This window comes from Neovison vison, chromosome 1 (assembly GCF_020171115.1).
Source record: "Neovison vison isolate M4711 chromosome 1, ASM_NN_V1, whole genome shotgun sequence".
In the NCBI taxonomy this organism is placed as follows: Eukaryota; Metazoa; Chordata; class Mammalia; order Carnivora; family Mustelidae; genus Neogale; species Neogale vison.
This window is the reverse complement of record NC_058091.1, coordinates 160986302-161004117: the sequence shown is the minus strand read 5'-3', so window position 1 is coordinate 161004117 and position 17816 is coordinate 160986302. Positions and strand designations below refer to the sequence as shown.

The 17816-nt window shown below is 39.4% G+C and overlaps 1 protein-coding gene across 1 annotated transcript; it reads left to right on the top strand.

Annotated features, from left to right (window-relative positions):
* Nucleotides 1-15387: 15387 nt before the first annotated feature.
* On the top strand, nt 15388-16358 carry LOC122914177 (olfactory receptor 2M5-like). The gene is made up of 2 exons (XM_044260842.1): nt 15388-15433; nt 15466-16358. The coding sequence occupies exons 1-2, from the start codon at nt 15388-15390 to the stop codon at nt 16356-16358; spliced, it is 939 nt and encodes a 312-aa protein (XP_044116777.1).
* Nucleotides 16359-17816: the final 1458 nt, after the last annotated feature.

Here is a 17816-nt window from a genome sequence, read left to right as displayed (position 1 = left end):
GATGAAATGTTCTGAATATATCTGTGATGTCCTTCTGGTCCCGTGTGTCGTTTAAGGCCTTTATTTCCTTGTTGATCTTTTGCTTGGCTGATCTGTCCATTTCAGTGAGGGGAGTGTTAAAGTCCCCTACTATTATTGTATTATTGTTGATGTGTTTCTTTGATTTTGTTATTAATTGGTTTATATAGTTGGCTGCTCCCACGTTGGGGGCATAGATATTTAAAATTATTAGATCTTCTTGTTGGACAGACCCTTTGAGTATGATATGGTGTCCTTCCTCATCTCTTATTATAGTCTTTGGCTTAAAATCTAATTGATCTGATATAAGGATTGCCACTCCTGCTTTCTTCTGATGTCCATTAGCATGGTAAATTCTTTTCCACCCCCTCACTTTAAATCTGGAGGTGTCTTCGGGCTTAAAATGAGTTTCTTGGAGGCAACATATAGATGGGTTTTGTTTTTTTATCCATTCTGATACACTGCGTCTTTTGTTTGGGGGATTTAGCCCATTAACATTCAAGGTAACTGGTGAGAGATATGAATTTAGTGCCATTGTATTGCCTGTAAGGTGACTGTTACTGTATATTGTCTCTGTTCCTTTCTGATCTACCACTTGTAGGCTCTCTCTTTGCTTCGAGGACCCCTTTCAATATTTCCTGTAGAGCTAGTTTGGTGTTTGCAAATTCTTTCAGTTTTTATTTGTCCTGGAAGCTTTTAATCTCTCCTATTTTCAATGATAGCCTAGCTGGATACAGTATTCTTGGCTGCATTTTTTCTAGTTTAGTGCTCTGAAAATATCATGCCAGCTCTTTCTGGCCTGCCATGTCTCTGTGGATAGGTAAGCGGCCAGTCTAATATTTTTACCATTGTATGTTACAGACTTCTTTTCCCGGGCTGCTTTCAGGATTTTCTCTTCATCACTAAGACTTGTAAATTTTACTATTAGGTGATGGGGTGTGGGCCTATTCTTATTGATTTTGAGGGGCATTCTCTGAACCTCCTGAATTTTGATGCTCGTTCCCTTTGCCATATTGGGGAAATACTCCCCAATAATTCTCTCCAGTATCCCTTCTGTTCCCCTCTCTCTTTCTTCTTCTTCTGGAATCCCAATTATTCTAATGTTGTTTCATCTTATGGTGTCACTTATCTCTCGAATTCTCCCCTCATGGTCCAGTAGCTGTTTGTACCTCTTTTTGCTCAGCTTCTTTATTCTCTGTCATTTGGTCTTCTATATCGCTAATTCTTCCTTCTGCCTCATTTATCCTAGCAGTGAGAGCCTCCATTTTTGATTGAACCTCATTAATAGCTTTTTTTTAATTTCAATTTGGTTAGATTTTCGTTCTTTTATTTCTCCAAACAGAGCTTTTATATCTCCCGACAGGGTTCCTCTAATATCTTCCATGCCTTTTTCGAGCCTGGCTAGAACCTTGAGAATTTTCATTCTGAATTCTAGATCTGACATATTACCAATGTCTGTATTGATTACATCTTTAGCCTTCGGTACTGCCTCTTGTTCTTTTTTTTTTTTTTTTTTTTGTGGTGAATTTTTCCGCCTTGTCATTTTGTCCAGATAAGAGTATATGAAGGAGCAAGTAAAATACTAAAAGGGTGGCAACAACCCCAGGAAAATATGCTTTAACCAAATCAGAAGACATCCCAAATTGTGATGGGGGAGAAAGTGGATAAAAAGACGTTCAAAAAGAAAGAAAGGATAAAAAGAAAAACAAAACAAAACAAAAAAAAAAAGAATTAATAAAAGAAAACAAATAAAGAAAATTGTAAAAACGAAAAAATAAATATATTAGATAAACTAGTTAAAAACGTTAAAAAGGAAAGGGTAAAAGTTAGAAAATATTTTAGCAAAAGAAGAGAAAAAAATGAAAAAGAAAAATATTACTTTAACTGCAAGGCTAAAAAATCACAGGGAGAAAGCCATGAGTTCCATGCTTTGCTTTCTCCTCCTCTGGAATTCTGCTGCTCTCCTTGGTATTGAAACCGCACTCCTTGGTAGGTGAACTTTGTCTTGGCTGGATTTCTTGTTGATCTTCTGGAGGAGGGGCCTTGTGTAGTGATTCTCAAGTGTCTTTGCCCCAGGCGGAATTGCACTGCCCTTACCAGGGGTCGGGCTGAGTAATCCACTCAGGTTTGCTTTCAGGAGCTTTTTTACCCTGAGCGCTTTCCGTAGAGTTCGGGAGGACGGGAATACAAATGGCAGCCTCTTGGTCTCTGGCCTAGAGGAGCCGAGAGCCTGGGGCCCACTCTTCAGTGCGACCTCAGAGAACAGTGCCCAGTAACTCCTGTCTGCCTGACCTCCAGCCGCACTCTGAGCTCACCGAGCCTGCGACCGGTTCAAGGTAACCCCGAGCTGTGAGCTTACTGTCAGCTATGTCTCTGCAGCCGACTTTCCCGTTCCAATATCCGCAAGCTCTGTGACACTCAGACACCCCGATTCTACTGTGACCCTGCGGGACCTGAGGCCACGCTGACCCTGGGTGGCTTGATCCCAGTTTAGCCTCTGGAGCAATGTCCCTCAGAGGATTAGACTTTTAAAAGTCCCGATTTTGAACTCCATTGCTTTGCCGCTTGCCGGGAGCCAGCCCCTCCCCCCGGGGTCTATCTTCCTGTTGCTTTGGATTCACTTCACCACCAGTCCTACCTTTCAGAAAGGGGTTGTTTTTCTGTTTCTAGAATTGCTGTTCTTCTGCACTTTGATCTGCCGATGGATTTGCAGGTGTTTGTACTCTTTATTTATTTTTTTTCCCAATTTATTTATTTTCAGAAAAACAGTATTCATTATTTTTTCACCACACCCAGTGCTCCATGCAAGCTGTGCCCTCTATAATACCCACCACCTGGTACCCCAACCTCCCACCCACCCGCCACTTCAAACCCCTCAGACTGTTGTTCAGAGTCTATAGTCTCTCATGGTTCACCTCTTCCCAAATTCCAATTTACCCAAATTCCCTACTACTCTCTAACGCCCCTTGTCCTCCATGCTATTGGTTATGCTCCACAAATGAGTGAAACCATATGATAATTGACTCTCTCTGCTTGACTGATTTCACTCAGCATAATCTCTTCCAGTCCCGTCCATGTTGCTACAAAAGTTGGATATTCGTCCTTTCTGATGGAGGCATAATACTCCATAGTGTATATGGACCACATCTTCCTTATCCATTCATCCGTTGAAGGGCATCTTGGTTCTTTCCATAGTTTGGTGACTGTGGCCATTGCTGCTAAAAACATTGGGGTACAGATGGCCCTTCTTTTCACGACATCTGTATCTTTGGGGTAAATACCCAGGAGTGCAATTGCAGGGTCGTAGGGAAGCTCTATTTTTAATTTCTTGAGGAATCTCCACACTGTTCTCCAAAGAGGCTGCACCAACTTGCATTCCCACCAACAGTGGAAGAGGGTTCCCCTTTCTCCACATCCTCTCCAACACATGTTGTTTCCTGTTTTGTTAATTTTGGCCATTCTAACTGGTGTAAGGTGATATCTCAATGTGGTTTTAATTTGAATCTCCCTGAGGGCTAATGATGTTGAGCATTTTTTCATGTGTCTGATAGCCATTTGTATGTCTTGATTGGAGAAGTGTCTGTTCATATCTTCTGCCCATTTTTTGATGTGTTTGTCTGTTTCGTGTGGGTTGAGTTTGAGGAGTTCATTATAGATCCTGGATATCAACCTTTTGTCTCTACTGTCATTTGCAAATATCTTCTCCCATTCCGTGGGTTGCCTCTTTGTTTTTTTGACTGTTTCCTTTGCTGTGCAGAAGCTTTTGATTTTGATGAAGTCCCAGAAGTTTATTTTCGCTTTTGTTTCCTTTGCCTTTGGAGACGTATCTTGGAAGAAGTTGCTGTGGCTGATATCGAAGAGATTACTGCCTATGTTCTCCTCTAAGATTCTGATGGATTCCTGTCTCACGTTGAGATCTTTTATCCATTTTGAGTTGATCTTTGTGTACGGTGTAAGAGAATGGTCGAGTTTCATTCTTCTACATATAGCTGTCCAGTTTTCCCAGCACCATTTATTGAAGAGACTCTCTTTTTTCCACTGTATATTTTTTCCTGTTTTGTCGAAGATTAATTGACCATAGAGTTGAGGGTCCATATCAGGGCTCTCTACTCTGTTCCACTGGTCTATGTGTCTGTTTTTATGCCAGTACCATGCTGTCTTGATGATCACAGCTTTGTAATAAAGCTTGAAATCAGGTAAGGTGATGCTGCCAGCTTTATTTTTGTTTTTCAACATTTCCTTAGTGATTCGGGGTTTCTTCTGATAACATACAAATTTAAGGATTATTTGCTCCAGCTCTTTGAAGAATGCCGGTGGAATTTTGATCAGAATGGCATTAAAAGTATAGATTGCTCTACGCAGTAGAGACATTTTAACAATGTTTATTCTTCCGATCCAAGAGCATGGAATGGTCTTCCATCTTTTTGTGTCTTCTTCAATTTCTTTCATGAGTGTTCTATAGTTCCTCAAGTATAGATCCTTTACCTCTTTAGTTAGGTTTATTCCCAGGTACCTTATGGTTCTTGGTGCTATAGTAAATGGAATCGATTCTCTAATTTCCCTTTCTGTATTTTCATTGTTAGTGTATAAGAAAGCCACTGATTTCTGCACATTGACTTTGTATCCTGCCACGCTGCTGAATTGCTGTATGAGTTCTAGTAGTTTGGGGGTGGAGTCTTTTGGGTTTTCCATATAAAGAATCATGTCATCTGCGAAGAGAGAGAGTTTGACTTCTTCATTACCAATTTGGATACCTTTTATTTCTCTCTGTTGTCTGATTGCTGTTGCTAGGACTTCTAATCTATGTTGAACAAAGTGGTGAAAGTGGGCATCCTTGTCTTGTTCCTGATCTCAGTGGGAAGGCTGCAAGCTTTTTCCCATTGAGGATGATATTTGCTGTGGGTCTTTCATAGACAGATTTGATGAGGTTCAGCAATGTTCCCTCTATCCCTATACTTTGAAGCGTTTTAATCAGGAACGGATGTTGGATTTTGTCAAATGATTTTTCTGCGTCAATTGAGAGGACCATGTGGTTCTTCTCTCTTCTCATATTAATTTGTTGTATCACATTGATTGATTTACGAATGTTGAACCATCCTTGTAGCCCAGGGATGAATCCCACCTGATCATGGTGGATAATCTTTTTAATGTGTTGTTGGATCCTGTTGGCTAGGATCTTGTTGAGAATCTTAGCATCCATATTCATCAGTGATATTGGTCTGAAATTCTCCTTTTTGATAGGGTCCTTGGCTGGTTTGGGGATCCGGGTAATGCTGGCTTCATAGAAAGAGTCTGGAAGTTTTCCTTCTGCTTCAATTTTTTGAAACAGCTTCAGGAGAATAGGTGTTATTTCTTCTTGGAAGGTTTGGTAGAATTCCCCAGGCAATCCGTCAGGTCCTGGGCTCTTGTTTTTTGGGAGATTTTTGATCACTGCTTCAATCTCGTTATTAGATATCGATCTATTCAGGTTGTCGATTTCTTCCTGGTTCAATTTTGGTAGTTTATATTTTTCCAGGAATGCATCCATTTCATCTAGGTTGCTAAGCTTATTGGCATATAACTGTTCGTAATAACTTCTGATGATTGTTTCTACTTCCTTGTTGTTAGTTGTGATCTCTCCCTTTTCATTCGTAATTTTATGAATTTGGGATTTCTCTCTTATCTTTTGGATTGGTGTAGCCAGTGGCTTATCGATCTTATTGATTCTTTCAAAAAAGGAGCTTCTAGTTTCATTGATACGTTCTACTGTATCTCTGGTTTCTCCCTCATTGATCTCAGCTCTAATCTTGATGATTTCCCTTCTTATGTGTGGAGTTGGTTTGATTTGTTGTTGATCCTCCAGTTCTTTAAGGTGTAGAGACAGCTGGTGTGTTCTGGATTTTTCAATTTTTTTGAGCAAGGCTTGGATGGCTATATATTTTCCCCTTAGGACCGCCTTTGCTGTGTCCCATAGGTTTTGGACAGAAGTGTCTTCATTCTCATTGGTTTCTATGAATTGTTTCAGTTCTTCTTTGATCTCCTGGTTGATCCAAGCCTTCTTCAGCAAGGTGGTCTTTAGCTTCAAGGTGTTTGAGTTCCTTCGGAACTTTTCCTTGTGATTGAGCTCCAGTTCCAAAGCATTGTGATCTGAGAATTTGCAGCGAATAATCTCAGTCCTTTGGTATCGGCTGAGTCCTGATTTGTGACCCAGTATGTGTTCTATTCTGGAGAAGGTTCCGTGTGCACTTGAGAAGAATGAGTATTCTGCTGTTTTAGGATGGAATGTTCTGTATATATCTATGAGGTACATCTGGCCCAATGTGTCGTCAATGTTCTTGTTTCTTTATTGATTTTCTGCTTCGATGATCTGTCTAATTCTGAAAGAGGCGTGTTCAGATCACCTACGATTAGTGTATTCATATCAATATGACTCTTTATCTTGATTAACAGTTTTCTTAAGTAATTGGCTGCTCCCATATTGGGAGCATAGATATTTACAATTGTTAGATCATCTTGGTGGATAGTCCCTTTAAGGATTATGTAGTGTCCTTCTGTATCTCTGACTACAGTCTTTAGTTTGAAGTCTAATTTATCTGATATGAGAATCACTACCCCAGCCTTCTTTTGAGTCCCATTGGCATGAAAGATGCTTCTCCATCCCTTCACTTTCAGTCTGCGTGTATCTTTAGTTTCAAAATGGGTCTCTTGTAGACAGCATATGGATGGGTCCTGTCGTTTTATCCAGTCTGCAACCCTGTGCCGTTTTATGGGTGCATTTAGGCCATTCACATTGAGAGTGATTATTGATAGATACATTTTTTATTGACATCGAGTTACCTTTGAAGTCTTTCTTTCTGTAGACTGTCTCTATATTTCTGTTTGATGCTACTCTTGGGATTTTTCCTCTTTTATAGAACCCCCCTTAATATTTCCTGCAGTATCGGCTTGGTGGTTGCATAGTCTTTTAAGCCTTGCCGGTCTTGGAAACTCTTTATCTCTCCATCCATTTTGAATGTCAGTCTTGCTGGATAAAGTATTCTTGGCTGCATGTTCTTCTCATTTAGTGCCCTGAATATATCTTGCCAGCCTCTTCTGGCTTGCCAGGTCTCTGTGGACAGGTCCGACGTTATTCTGATGGGCTTCCCTCTGTAAGTAAGGAGCCTCTTTGCCCTGGCAGCTTTCAAGAGATTATACCTACAATTATAATTTCTCAATTTGACTATCAGGTGTCATGATGTTTTTTTGGAGTGTATAATCTTGGGTGGATACCGTTCAGCCTCTAGTACATGAACGCTGGTTTCATTCGCGAGATTCGGAAAGTTTTCATGAAGGACTTGTTCCACGACATCTTCTAGACTTCTTTCTTTCTCTTCCCCTTCAGGAATTCCAATAATTCTGACGTTGGAACGCTTCATGGCATCACTTATTTCCCTAATTCTGCTTTCGTGGGATCTAAGCTGTTTGTTCCAGGCTTCCTCCTGATCCTTTCTCTCTGTTTGTCTTCCCGATCACTAATTCTATCTTCTTTCTCAGTTACCCTAGCTTTGAGAGAGTTTAGATTGGATTGGAACTCATTGAGAGCATTGTGGACCTCCTCCCTGGTAGCTTTAAGCTCCGCCCTAACATTGTGAACATCCTGTCTGGTCGCTTTCAGTTCGGCTCTAATCAATTCTGTTTGGTCATCCATGGCTTTCTCCAACCTAGCTATTGCCTGGATAATTGTTAGCCTGAATTCTCTTTCCGACATATTGTCTATGTTGATAGCCGTTAACTCTATTGCGGAAGGTCCATCCTCTGTATTTTTCTTCTGTTGGGCAATCCTCCTCCTAGTCATTTTGGTGGGAGAAGACTGAACAATTGTAGCTGGATGTATCAACTCTGGTGCAGTCAAGGTGCACCCTGGAACACGTCCTGATCTCCGTCTCACAGAGAAGCCTCAGTCTGGGTGCAGAAGCTGAATAAATTCCCCCTTGGACGCTGGCAATGCAGGTTCCAAGTTAAAGACCCTGGGGGCGCAGTATCTTTTGCTCGTCCCCAAAGCCAAGGCAGTGGCGGCTGTCTGGGAGCTCCTGACCGCCAGAGAGGTTCCAAGCAGCGATCGCACACTGAGATTTTTACCGCCGGCCAGGCCTGGGAGTGCCCGGCTTGCGCGCACCTCTTTTCAGAGGCGGCTGTGGTTCGGGCGCGCGTCTGGGGCACTGAGAACGGGGCGCTGGTCTGTAAGCCGCAGGCTGGGCTTTTGCGCGCCTCTCTCCGGGGAAGAGTTTCGCGCGCGCAGGGCTTAGACTTTGAAACAATGGCCCTGGTCAAGAAGCGCCCCTGGGCCTTAGAAGCCCAGGAGAGCTGGAGCGACGTGCGCGCGCATCTCAATCTTTGTGGTAGGGCTAGCGTGCGTTCTGCAGACCGGCGCGGCTCCCATCCCCTCACACGAGCCGGAACCCCCACGCTCTGGGGCGCGCTGGCGGCTTAGGGACCAGGAGTTGGTCTCTCCGAAACACTCTCTCTGCCTCCGCGCCGGGGAGGCCGTCTGGGACCGGGGACTTAAGCCCCTGTCCCTAGCCGCCCCGATTCCCACAATTTGCCCCCGCGATCCTTTGCTCTTTTGGAGTGCTTTCAACCAGTCTCCAAGTTAATGCTGGTCCCCAGACGCAGGGCACTCTCGCTCGTATCGGGGTATTACTTTCTCACCGGTCGCCTCTGGTGGCTCCCTCCCCCTTTTGTTTATCTCCGATATCAGTCCGCTTTCCCATTCCGCTTTACCTGCTCACTGGCGTCTTCTGCCCCTGTAGAGATCCAGACCTGTATAATTCTGATCTCAGGCTGATTTCATGGGTGATCAGAGTTCTTTGGTAGGTAATCAGCTCACTTTGGGGTTCCAGCTGAAAAGACGCCTCTTCCTAGTACCCTGCCATCTTGTCCCCCGTTTGTACTCTTTAGATAAGCTATCTAGCTGATCTCCTGCTAGCTGATGTAGTCTCAGCCTGCTACTTCTCCGCCATCTTGACTCCCCCTCATTCTGCATCTTGCTGGTATTAGTGGTAACAGGGATTCACACATGTTAGAAAATTGAATATTAAAAAATGGGTGAAATTTGAATGAGATCAGCAGTTCACACCAATTCCTGACTGTAATTGGGAGAAATTATGTGAAGCATAGGAGGGATCATTCTATGTTATTTCTTATAACTGCATGTAAATCTACATGTTAAAATTTAAAGTTGAAAAAGTAGTTGAGAGCTACACATATTACTTGTGGTGTTTTTAGGAGAGGGAGAGTCAAAATTTGATTTTTTTTAATGTGGCTGATATTGACATAAATTAGTGAAAATGTAATAAAGAAAGAAGAAAAACAAAAAAAAAAGGGAGAAAGGGAGAGAGTGAGGGAGGGAAAAACAAAACAAAACAAAACAAATTCCTGTTTAGGATAATTCCAAATAATTTATGTAGATACTCCACGCCCCAAGAAGGTTAAGATTAACCTTCCTCCTACCTGGAGTGTGAGCTGTACTCGTTGTTTTGCTTCCAAAAATCAGGGCATATAAAAAAAGGGGGGATAACTTTACCCTAGAGAAATCCGGCAAATAGTACCTCAGCCAAGTGGTGAGGATTTACATCATCAGAGATAAGTCATGTAGTTATTATATATTATATACCCCTACAAGACTTGATAATAAGGGCACTTTACCTCTGCAAACTTCTTCCCCCAAAACTATAACCTTAGTCTAATGAGGAGAAAAAAAATCAGACAAAAACAGTTCGGGGGATAGTCTACAATATAACTATTAGCGCTCCACAAAATCGTCAAAGTCATTTAAAACAAAGCCTGAATGTCTTTCACAGCCCAGAAGAGTCTAATGAGATGTGCTGGTCAATGTGATCTTTCAAAAAGCAAAATGAGTGAAATCTGAATAAAATATAGAATTTATTTAATGTACAGATATTGGTTTCTTAGTTTTATGACAGAACCAATGTTCATTTAATAATAATGTATGATGTTAGCAATAAAGAAAACTGAATGATGGATTTATGGAAACTTTGTATATTTGTCAACTGCTCCATAAATCTGGAACTCTTAAAAAACTACATTTATTTTAAAATATTACTAACATTTAAAAAATACCTAGTCTGAATCATGAGAGACTATGGACTCTGAAAAACAATCTGAGGGGTTTGAAGTGGCGGAGTGGTGGGAGGTTTGGGGTACCAGGTGGTGGGTATTATAGAGGGCACGGATTGCATGGAGCACTGGGTGTGGTGAAAAAATAATGAATACCGTTTTTCTGAAAATAAATAAATTAATTAAAAAATACCTAGTCTGATGAAACAGTTTGATATTCTTTTGAATTAGGGATAAATCTGGATGCATACATAAGGGGAAAACTTAATAAAATGGAGGCTTGTAGGATCTGATGACCAAAAGTACATGATCGGAGCTCAAATGTGGCCATTGTTAGCAACAGCAGAAGAGACTGTAGAGTGAAGAAAGAGAGAATGATGGTGTGGGAAAGAAATAAATTATCTCCAAATGCAAAATATCTTCACTTTTCTTTTAATTCTTCAAGGCCCTTGCTGAGTCTGGCTTCAATAATGTGGCCAGTTAAACACGTTTCTCATTCTAATACCAGTAGTTTGTTTCACACTGTCTGTGTTAATTTCAGCAGCCTCTTCCCTGGGAGTGCAGTCGTTTACTGCCTATGTCATATTCCCTGCCCCTATACTTCTTGTACATCTGGACATTCCTCTATGTTCCAATAGCATTCCTCATTCAGAAGCTTCTGTATCCAGGAGAAATATGGATGACTATTTTCCCCATAAAATCCATGTCAGTCCATTTGCCTTGGCATTATATACAGCTATTTATGCTACAATTTCCATCATTCCTTATTTTTATTTATTCCTACTTGTCTTTTAAGACCCAACTCAGATGTTATTAGTCCCATGATACCATTTGGCCTCTCACCAATCTTTCATCTAGAAAAAAGAATCCCTTTGTCTGTTGGTTGCTGTAGTAATAGCTACCTACTTTTATTATAGTACCTATCTTCCATACCATAATCTCTTTCTTCATAAATCAGTTCATTCACTTTAAAAAGCTTTAGTGAATTTATTTTTTTTCCATTTTGAATTCCCAGCATATAATATAGTGTTTGTTGGTTTTAGTGAAATTTTAATTTAATTGCTAGTGTTAAGTCAGTGCCTATAAAGAATAAGTTAATCTACCAGGAATAAGAAACAAAAGGAACACTATGGCAAAACCCCAGGATTTTCATAGCTTAAAATCTTCTTGTTGGCTGTTAGAAAGTGTGAAAAAATCAGTAGCAGGACAATTATAGATAATAAGCCAAAAAAGATATGTCAAAATTACTTAGGAAAAATATGTTGATATACACTGTAGACATAAAAGAGTATTCTATTGGGGAGGTTAAATTTACATCTGTCCTTGAAGAAAAGGGAAAATTTAGCTAAAAAGATAAAGTAAAGGGGATAATTGTTGACATGGGATATTGGCATAGATTGTGAATTCTGGGACTACAAAGGATGGGCAAATAGAGATCTTAGAATAACTTGCTTAGTGGTTGAATGAGATTAATGACTAAAAGGCAAAGAAAATTCTAAATTGGACCTCTGGGAAAATGATACTGGTGCTGACAAAAAAAAAAAAAACACATCAGAGCATGCACTAGTAGATAGTTTTGAAAAACCCTGATTATATTTGATGGGCCTCCAATGAAGCTGCAATCTGGTCTGACCAGGCATTCCATACTAAACCCCATGACATTGGGGAATTAGGAAGATCTCATCCCTGCTCACAACTGGACAGGCTGAGGAAAAATAGCCTATCAAGACCTACTCCATCACCTGTTTTGTTTTTTTCTTACTGAAATTGTTTATGTTTTCGTTAACAGTATTTTCAGCTCTAATTGGCAGCAGGAATTAGTATTTTATACTTTCTAAGAGATTTCATTGACAGAAAAGAAATTACAAGGTAAGCATCTTGATAAAGGAAGAAACCCAGTTTTCCCAGATTGTGAAATTCTGTTTATGCTAACTATATATTTATTAGTCAGTAGTACTTGTAAGGTTCAATCTCGGTAAATATTTAATTTACCTAGGAGTAGGACAGTGTTATTTGACTGTGACCTAGTTCTTCCTATATATCATTTATCAAGTAGACATAATTAACAGTATTGTCTTTATTCCAACAAAATAAAATGCTGGGAGATGCTTTGAAGCCCATAAGTGATCATAAGTCAAAATAAACTTTTGGTAGAAAAAAGACTGTTAAAAGAATCTAGTTTGGTCCAGGCACAAAATCCAGTGCTCAAAGGCTGGATTCCAGCCCTAAGCTGATAACGTATTTTACTCATATTTTCACTGAAAGCAACATGCTAGATCTTTTTTTTTAATTGCAAAAAATATGTTTTGGAAGAACTCATTACATATGGTGACAGAATTCCCAAAATCAAATTTCATAAAAATGTACATCACCATTTCTTTGTACAAAAGTGAGAAAAATCTGCAGTATGGAAGAATAGAGGAAAAGAAATATGGAGGGCCATGGAGAAAAGATGGGGGGGTCAACAATATCTGTAAAAGCAAACCCGGAAGTCAAACAGATGCTAGATCTAAAGAGAAAATGTTGAGCTTAGCAAATACACTCCCTTCCATCATAAATCTTATGGTTTAAGGATGGAGACATATATGAAAACATATAGTCACACAAATGATAAAATCTAGGTTTCAATCTGGGCTGTGATGAATAGAATTTGGAATAAAAGTTTATAATCGGACCTATCCAAGTAGGTATACCCCAACGCCTCAGAAAAGAGCACTTGATCCTGAAACCGGACATTATGTAACATAGAACTTAAATAACAGGACCCTGCTTTGCTTTTATGCAATGTTAGAAAATTTTCAAGGATCTGCACATTCTGATATCTGCTTTTCACCTTCTGATGACTCTACTAAAGACATAGACAACCCACTGACTACACCAAGACTCACATTAAGACAGGAGAGAGTAAGACGCAATCTGGCTAATTTTGCCATTCTTCTTCTTCTTCTTCTTCTTCTTCTTCTTCTTCCTCTTCCTCCTCCTCCTCCTCCTCCTCTTCCCCTTCTTCTTCTTTTTCTTCTTATTATCATTATTATTATATCTTAAACTACCTTCACATCTAAAAGCAGCCTAACTAATCAAGTCAGTTAGACACCCAATGACAGGAGGTCCTTTATTCAAGCCTTTTGTCTCTGGACATACTAGTATATGATCACATTAGTATATGATATCTTGGTTTGAAGATGATCAACATAAAATGCTATAATAAAGTATGTATATGTAATGATAGATAGCTATCTAGCATTCTAAGCATTTCTAAGAATTTTATAATTATCAGAGAAGAAGATTAAATATAAATAGGATAGTCTAAAAAGGAAAAAAAAATATAGTAAATTTGAGAAACCCTAAGGACTTTCCCTGAATCCATGAATGGCACAATGGCTGTAGCTAATAGATAAGAATAGTAAGAACTCTTTGGGGTAAATACCCAGGAGTGCAATTGCAGAAAGGATGAATACCCAACTTTTGTAGCAATATGGACGGGACTGGAAGAGATTATGATGAGTGAAATAAGTCAAGCAGAGAGAGTCAATTATCATATGGTTTCACTTATTTGTGGAGCATAACAAATATCATGGAGGACAAGGGGTGTTAGAGAGGAGTAGGAAATTTGGGTAAATTGGAAGGGTAGGTGAACCATGAGAGATTATGGACTCTGAAAAACAATCTGAGGGGTTTGAAGTGGCAGGGGGTGGGAGGTTGGGGTACCAGGTGGTGGGTATTATAGAGGGCACGGCTTGCATGGAGCACTGGGTGTGGTGAAAAAATAATGAATACTGTTTTTCTGAAAATAAATAAATTGAAAAAAAAAAAGAATAGTAAGAACTCTAACAGCAAGAACTAAGATGCCCTTCAATGGACGAATGGATAAGGAAGATGTGGTCCATATACACTATGGAGTATTATGCCTCCATCAGAAAGGATGAATACCCAACTTTTGTAGCAACATGGACGGGACTGGAAGAGATTATGCTGAGTGAAATAAGTCAAGCAGAGTGTCAATTATCATATGGTTTCACTTATTTGTGGGGCATAACAAATAGCATGGAGGACAAGGGGTGTTAGAGAGGAGAAGGGAGTTGGGGTAAATTGTCAGGGGAGGTGAATCACGAGAGACTATGGACTCTGAAAAACAATCTGAGGGGTTTGAAGTGGCGGGGGTGTGGGAGGTTGGGGTACCAGGTGGTGGGTATTATAGAGGGCACGGCTTGCATGGAGCACTGGGTGTGGTGAAAAAATAATGAATATTGTTTTTCTGAAAATAAATAAATTGAAAAAATTAAATGAATACTGTTTTTCCAATAAATTGAAAAAATAAAGAACCCTACAAGATCACATAGAAAGGAAACTCACTCCTTTATTGATAATCTGAATTTACTATAGACCATGTAAATACAGTAAGTGTTTTCCCTGGATAGAAAACAAGGTTAATTAGATTAAAAGCTGAAATTATAATAAATGTGTATAACAACAAAGTACAGTCATAATAGTCAATTTCCCCCTTAAATTATAATGTTCAGAACCAAAAGAATTAAGCAGAGTGTTTTGAAATTATAAAAATATTTTTTTATAAATTAAATTAGCATTTTTTCATAGCCAAATAAGGTCTCTAATATCTGACTTGGAAATACGTGTAAGTTTTTCTTCAAAAATATTACTAACAAAATCACTAAAAGGATGAGAATGGAATAACATGATTTTCCAAAATAGTGAAAAAATTGGATAATGTGCAATTTGAAATTGTGACTTAACCATCTCTGTCATATTTTAAAATAGTAAAAAATAGGTTTTAAAATTGTAGAAAACAACAAAAACTACAACTGTTCAGTTGATTTTAACATATGAAAATACCTCTAGTACATAAAATTAATGGAATTCATTTTAATGTGTATACTCTTGGGGCACCTGGGTGGCTCAATGGGTTAAACCTCTGCCTTTGGCTCAGGGTCCTGGGATCGAGCCACACATTGGGCTCTCTGCTCAGTGGGGAACCTGCTTCCCCGTCTCTCTCTGCCTGTCTCTCTGCCTACTTGTGATCTCTCTGTCAAATAAATAAATAAAAACTTAAAATACACATATGTACACACACACGTTTCTAAAAGTACATTAAACCATGGATAAGGAATATAGAAAAAATAGTAAAAGCTGATTCAAGTGATCATGGATGGGTATTTTTGTATTTTACATTGTTCTTAAACTTTAATTAGAAACTGCTTCAATTTCTATGATATTTCTAATAAATCTCTTATCTGTCTGTTATCACTACAGAGAGTCATGAAAAGTGAGAATGAGACAGAAACCACAGATTTCATTCTCTTGGGTTTCTTCCCTGTATTTAAACACATCACACAGGTTTCTTCCCTGAATTTAAACACATCACAGCCATGGTCTCAATCATTCTCCTGATATACATGGCTGCCTTCACTGGCAACACTCTTCTGATCATCTTCATTTGGCTGTATTCCCATCTCCACACCCCCATGTACTTCCTTCTCAGTCAGCTCTCCTTAATGGATTTGACTTTGACCTCCAGCATTGTCCCCAAAATGGCATCCAACTTCTTCTCCGGATGGCGGAGCATATCATTCCTGGCTTGTGGGACTCAAATATTCTTCTCCCTGATGGTGGCCATTGCAGAATGCATCCTTATAACTCTCATGTGCTTTGATCATTATGTGGCTATATGTGATCCTCTTCGATACCCAGTCATCATCAACCCTAAGGTTTGCTTACAGATGATTGCCATGTCTTGGGCAGGAGGGGCACTTACTTCCCTGGGCCACACTGCTTTTACCTTGCATTTTAACATCTGCAGCCCCAGAGAGATTCCCCACTTCTTCTGTGAAGTCATGGCGGTGCTTAGGATCGTCTATGAGGATATCTCAGCCTATGAGAAGGCAGTAGTCATAACAAGCATCCTTGTTCTGCTGCTGCCATTGTCTCTCATCTTGTCTTCCTATGTTCTCATCTTCCTTGCAGTACTCCGAATGAACTCCCCAGAAGGCAGGAACAAAGCTCTGGCCACCTGCTCCTCTCATCTCTGTGTTGTGGGTCTCTATTTTGGTCCAGGCATGTGCATCTACATGAGACCCGGTTCTGCCAAGACTCCAAGGTTGAATCAGGGTCTCTTTCTGTTTGGAACTGTCCTCACTCCACTCCTAAACCCGCTTGCTTACAGTCTTAGGAACAAGGAAGTTCTAAGTGCACTGAAAAAGTTAATAGGGAGATGTCAGTCTTTCAGGTAAATGGCAGAAATCTCACTGTCACCCATAGGCAAAATAGTGATACACCAGCAAAGGAACATTTTGTCAGTTGAATTATCATCATCATCATCATCATCATCCCTTCAAGATCCTGAAAAAGTCAACTCACTATACTGAGTTTATCTTCAGGGAAAAATCTTTATCCTTTCATTTCTCCATCTTAAAATTTCTTTCTGATTGTCCTACATGATGTTTTGATGAAGGACAAGGAACTGTGTACATCAATTCTCTTTATGATTCATGCTTGATGGTAATGTGCACTTTATTATTTCCAAGTTTCATGTTGATACCATGAAAATAGATCAGTGTCTGTATCCCTAAAATGAAAAAATAAAAAAATTGACAAGATACCTCAGGATAATTCCTTGATAAAATTAATTTATGGGCATGATGATAAATCATCAGGGATCAGATAAATTTACAGTGTTGCTTTGCTCCATATATCTAACAGGACTATTGATTTCTCTTACTCTTGTGAAAAATAGTCTTCACTCTATGTCAGTGCTTCCAAAGAGTGGATTTCTGATCACTGGTGTTAGAATAATTTGCTGACTTCACAAAATATAGCTCTTTTGTTCTCATCTTAGATTAGAAGAATTGGAATATGTTAAACTGGGCTCAAGGATCTGACCAGGAAACTGATTAGTGATTGTCATGTTTACCAAGGGTTGAAAGCCACCGATGTAATTATTGACCTAATTTTCTAGACCTGTTTGCAAGATAATTTCCCAGTCTTAAAGTTTCCTGATCTCTTTATAATGTATATAATATAATGGGTTAAGGTGGCTAGCAAAAACCAATGTTATTTTGGGGCACCTGGGTGGCTCAGTGAGTTAAAGCCTCTGCTTTCAGCTCAGGTCATGATCTCAGGGTCCTGGAATTGAGCCCCATGTTGGGGTCTCTGCTTAGCAGGTAGCCTGCTTCCCGTCCTCTCTCTACCTCTCTGCCTGCTTGTGATCTCTGTCTGTCAAATACATAAATAAAATCTTTTTTAAAATGTTATTTTTAAGATAGTAAAAAAATAAACTTTATGTTTTGAATAATTCACAACTTAAAAATTTTGAAGACACAGAGTAAAGAGAAAATACAAATAAGTAAAAAAGACTCAGATTTGTGATATAAAACAATGAATAATTAAAAATGTTTATAACTTAACAAAATTTAAAGCAGGAAGTATCATAGATGTTTCCAAAATGTTGATATTCTTCAAAAAATTGAAAATACACTATATAATAAAGAGACTGTGGACTCTGAGAAACAAACTGAGAGTTTGGAAGGGAGGAGGGTGGGAGGTTTGGTGTGCCCAGTGGTGTGTATTTAGGAGGGCATGTATTGCATGGAGCACTGGGTGTGGTGCATAAACAATGAACCTTGGAAAAATGAAAAGATAATAGAAAAAAAATGAACATTAAGAACTTATTACACAAGTTTCTTTTTTCT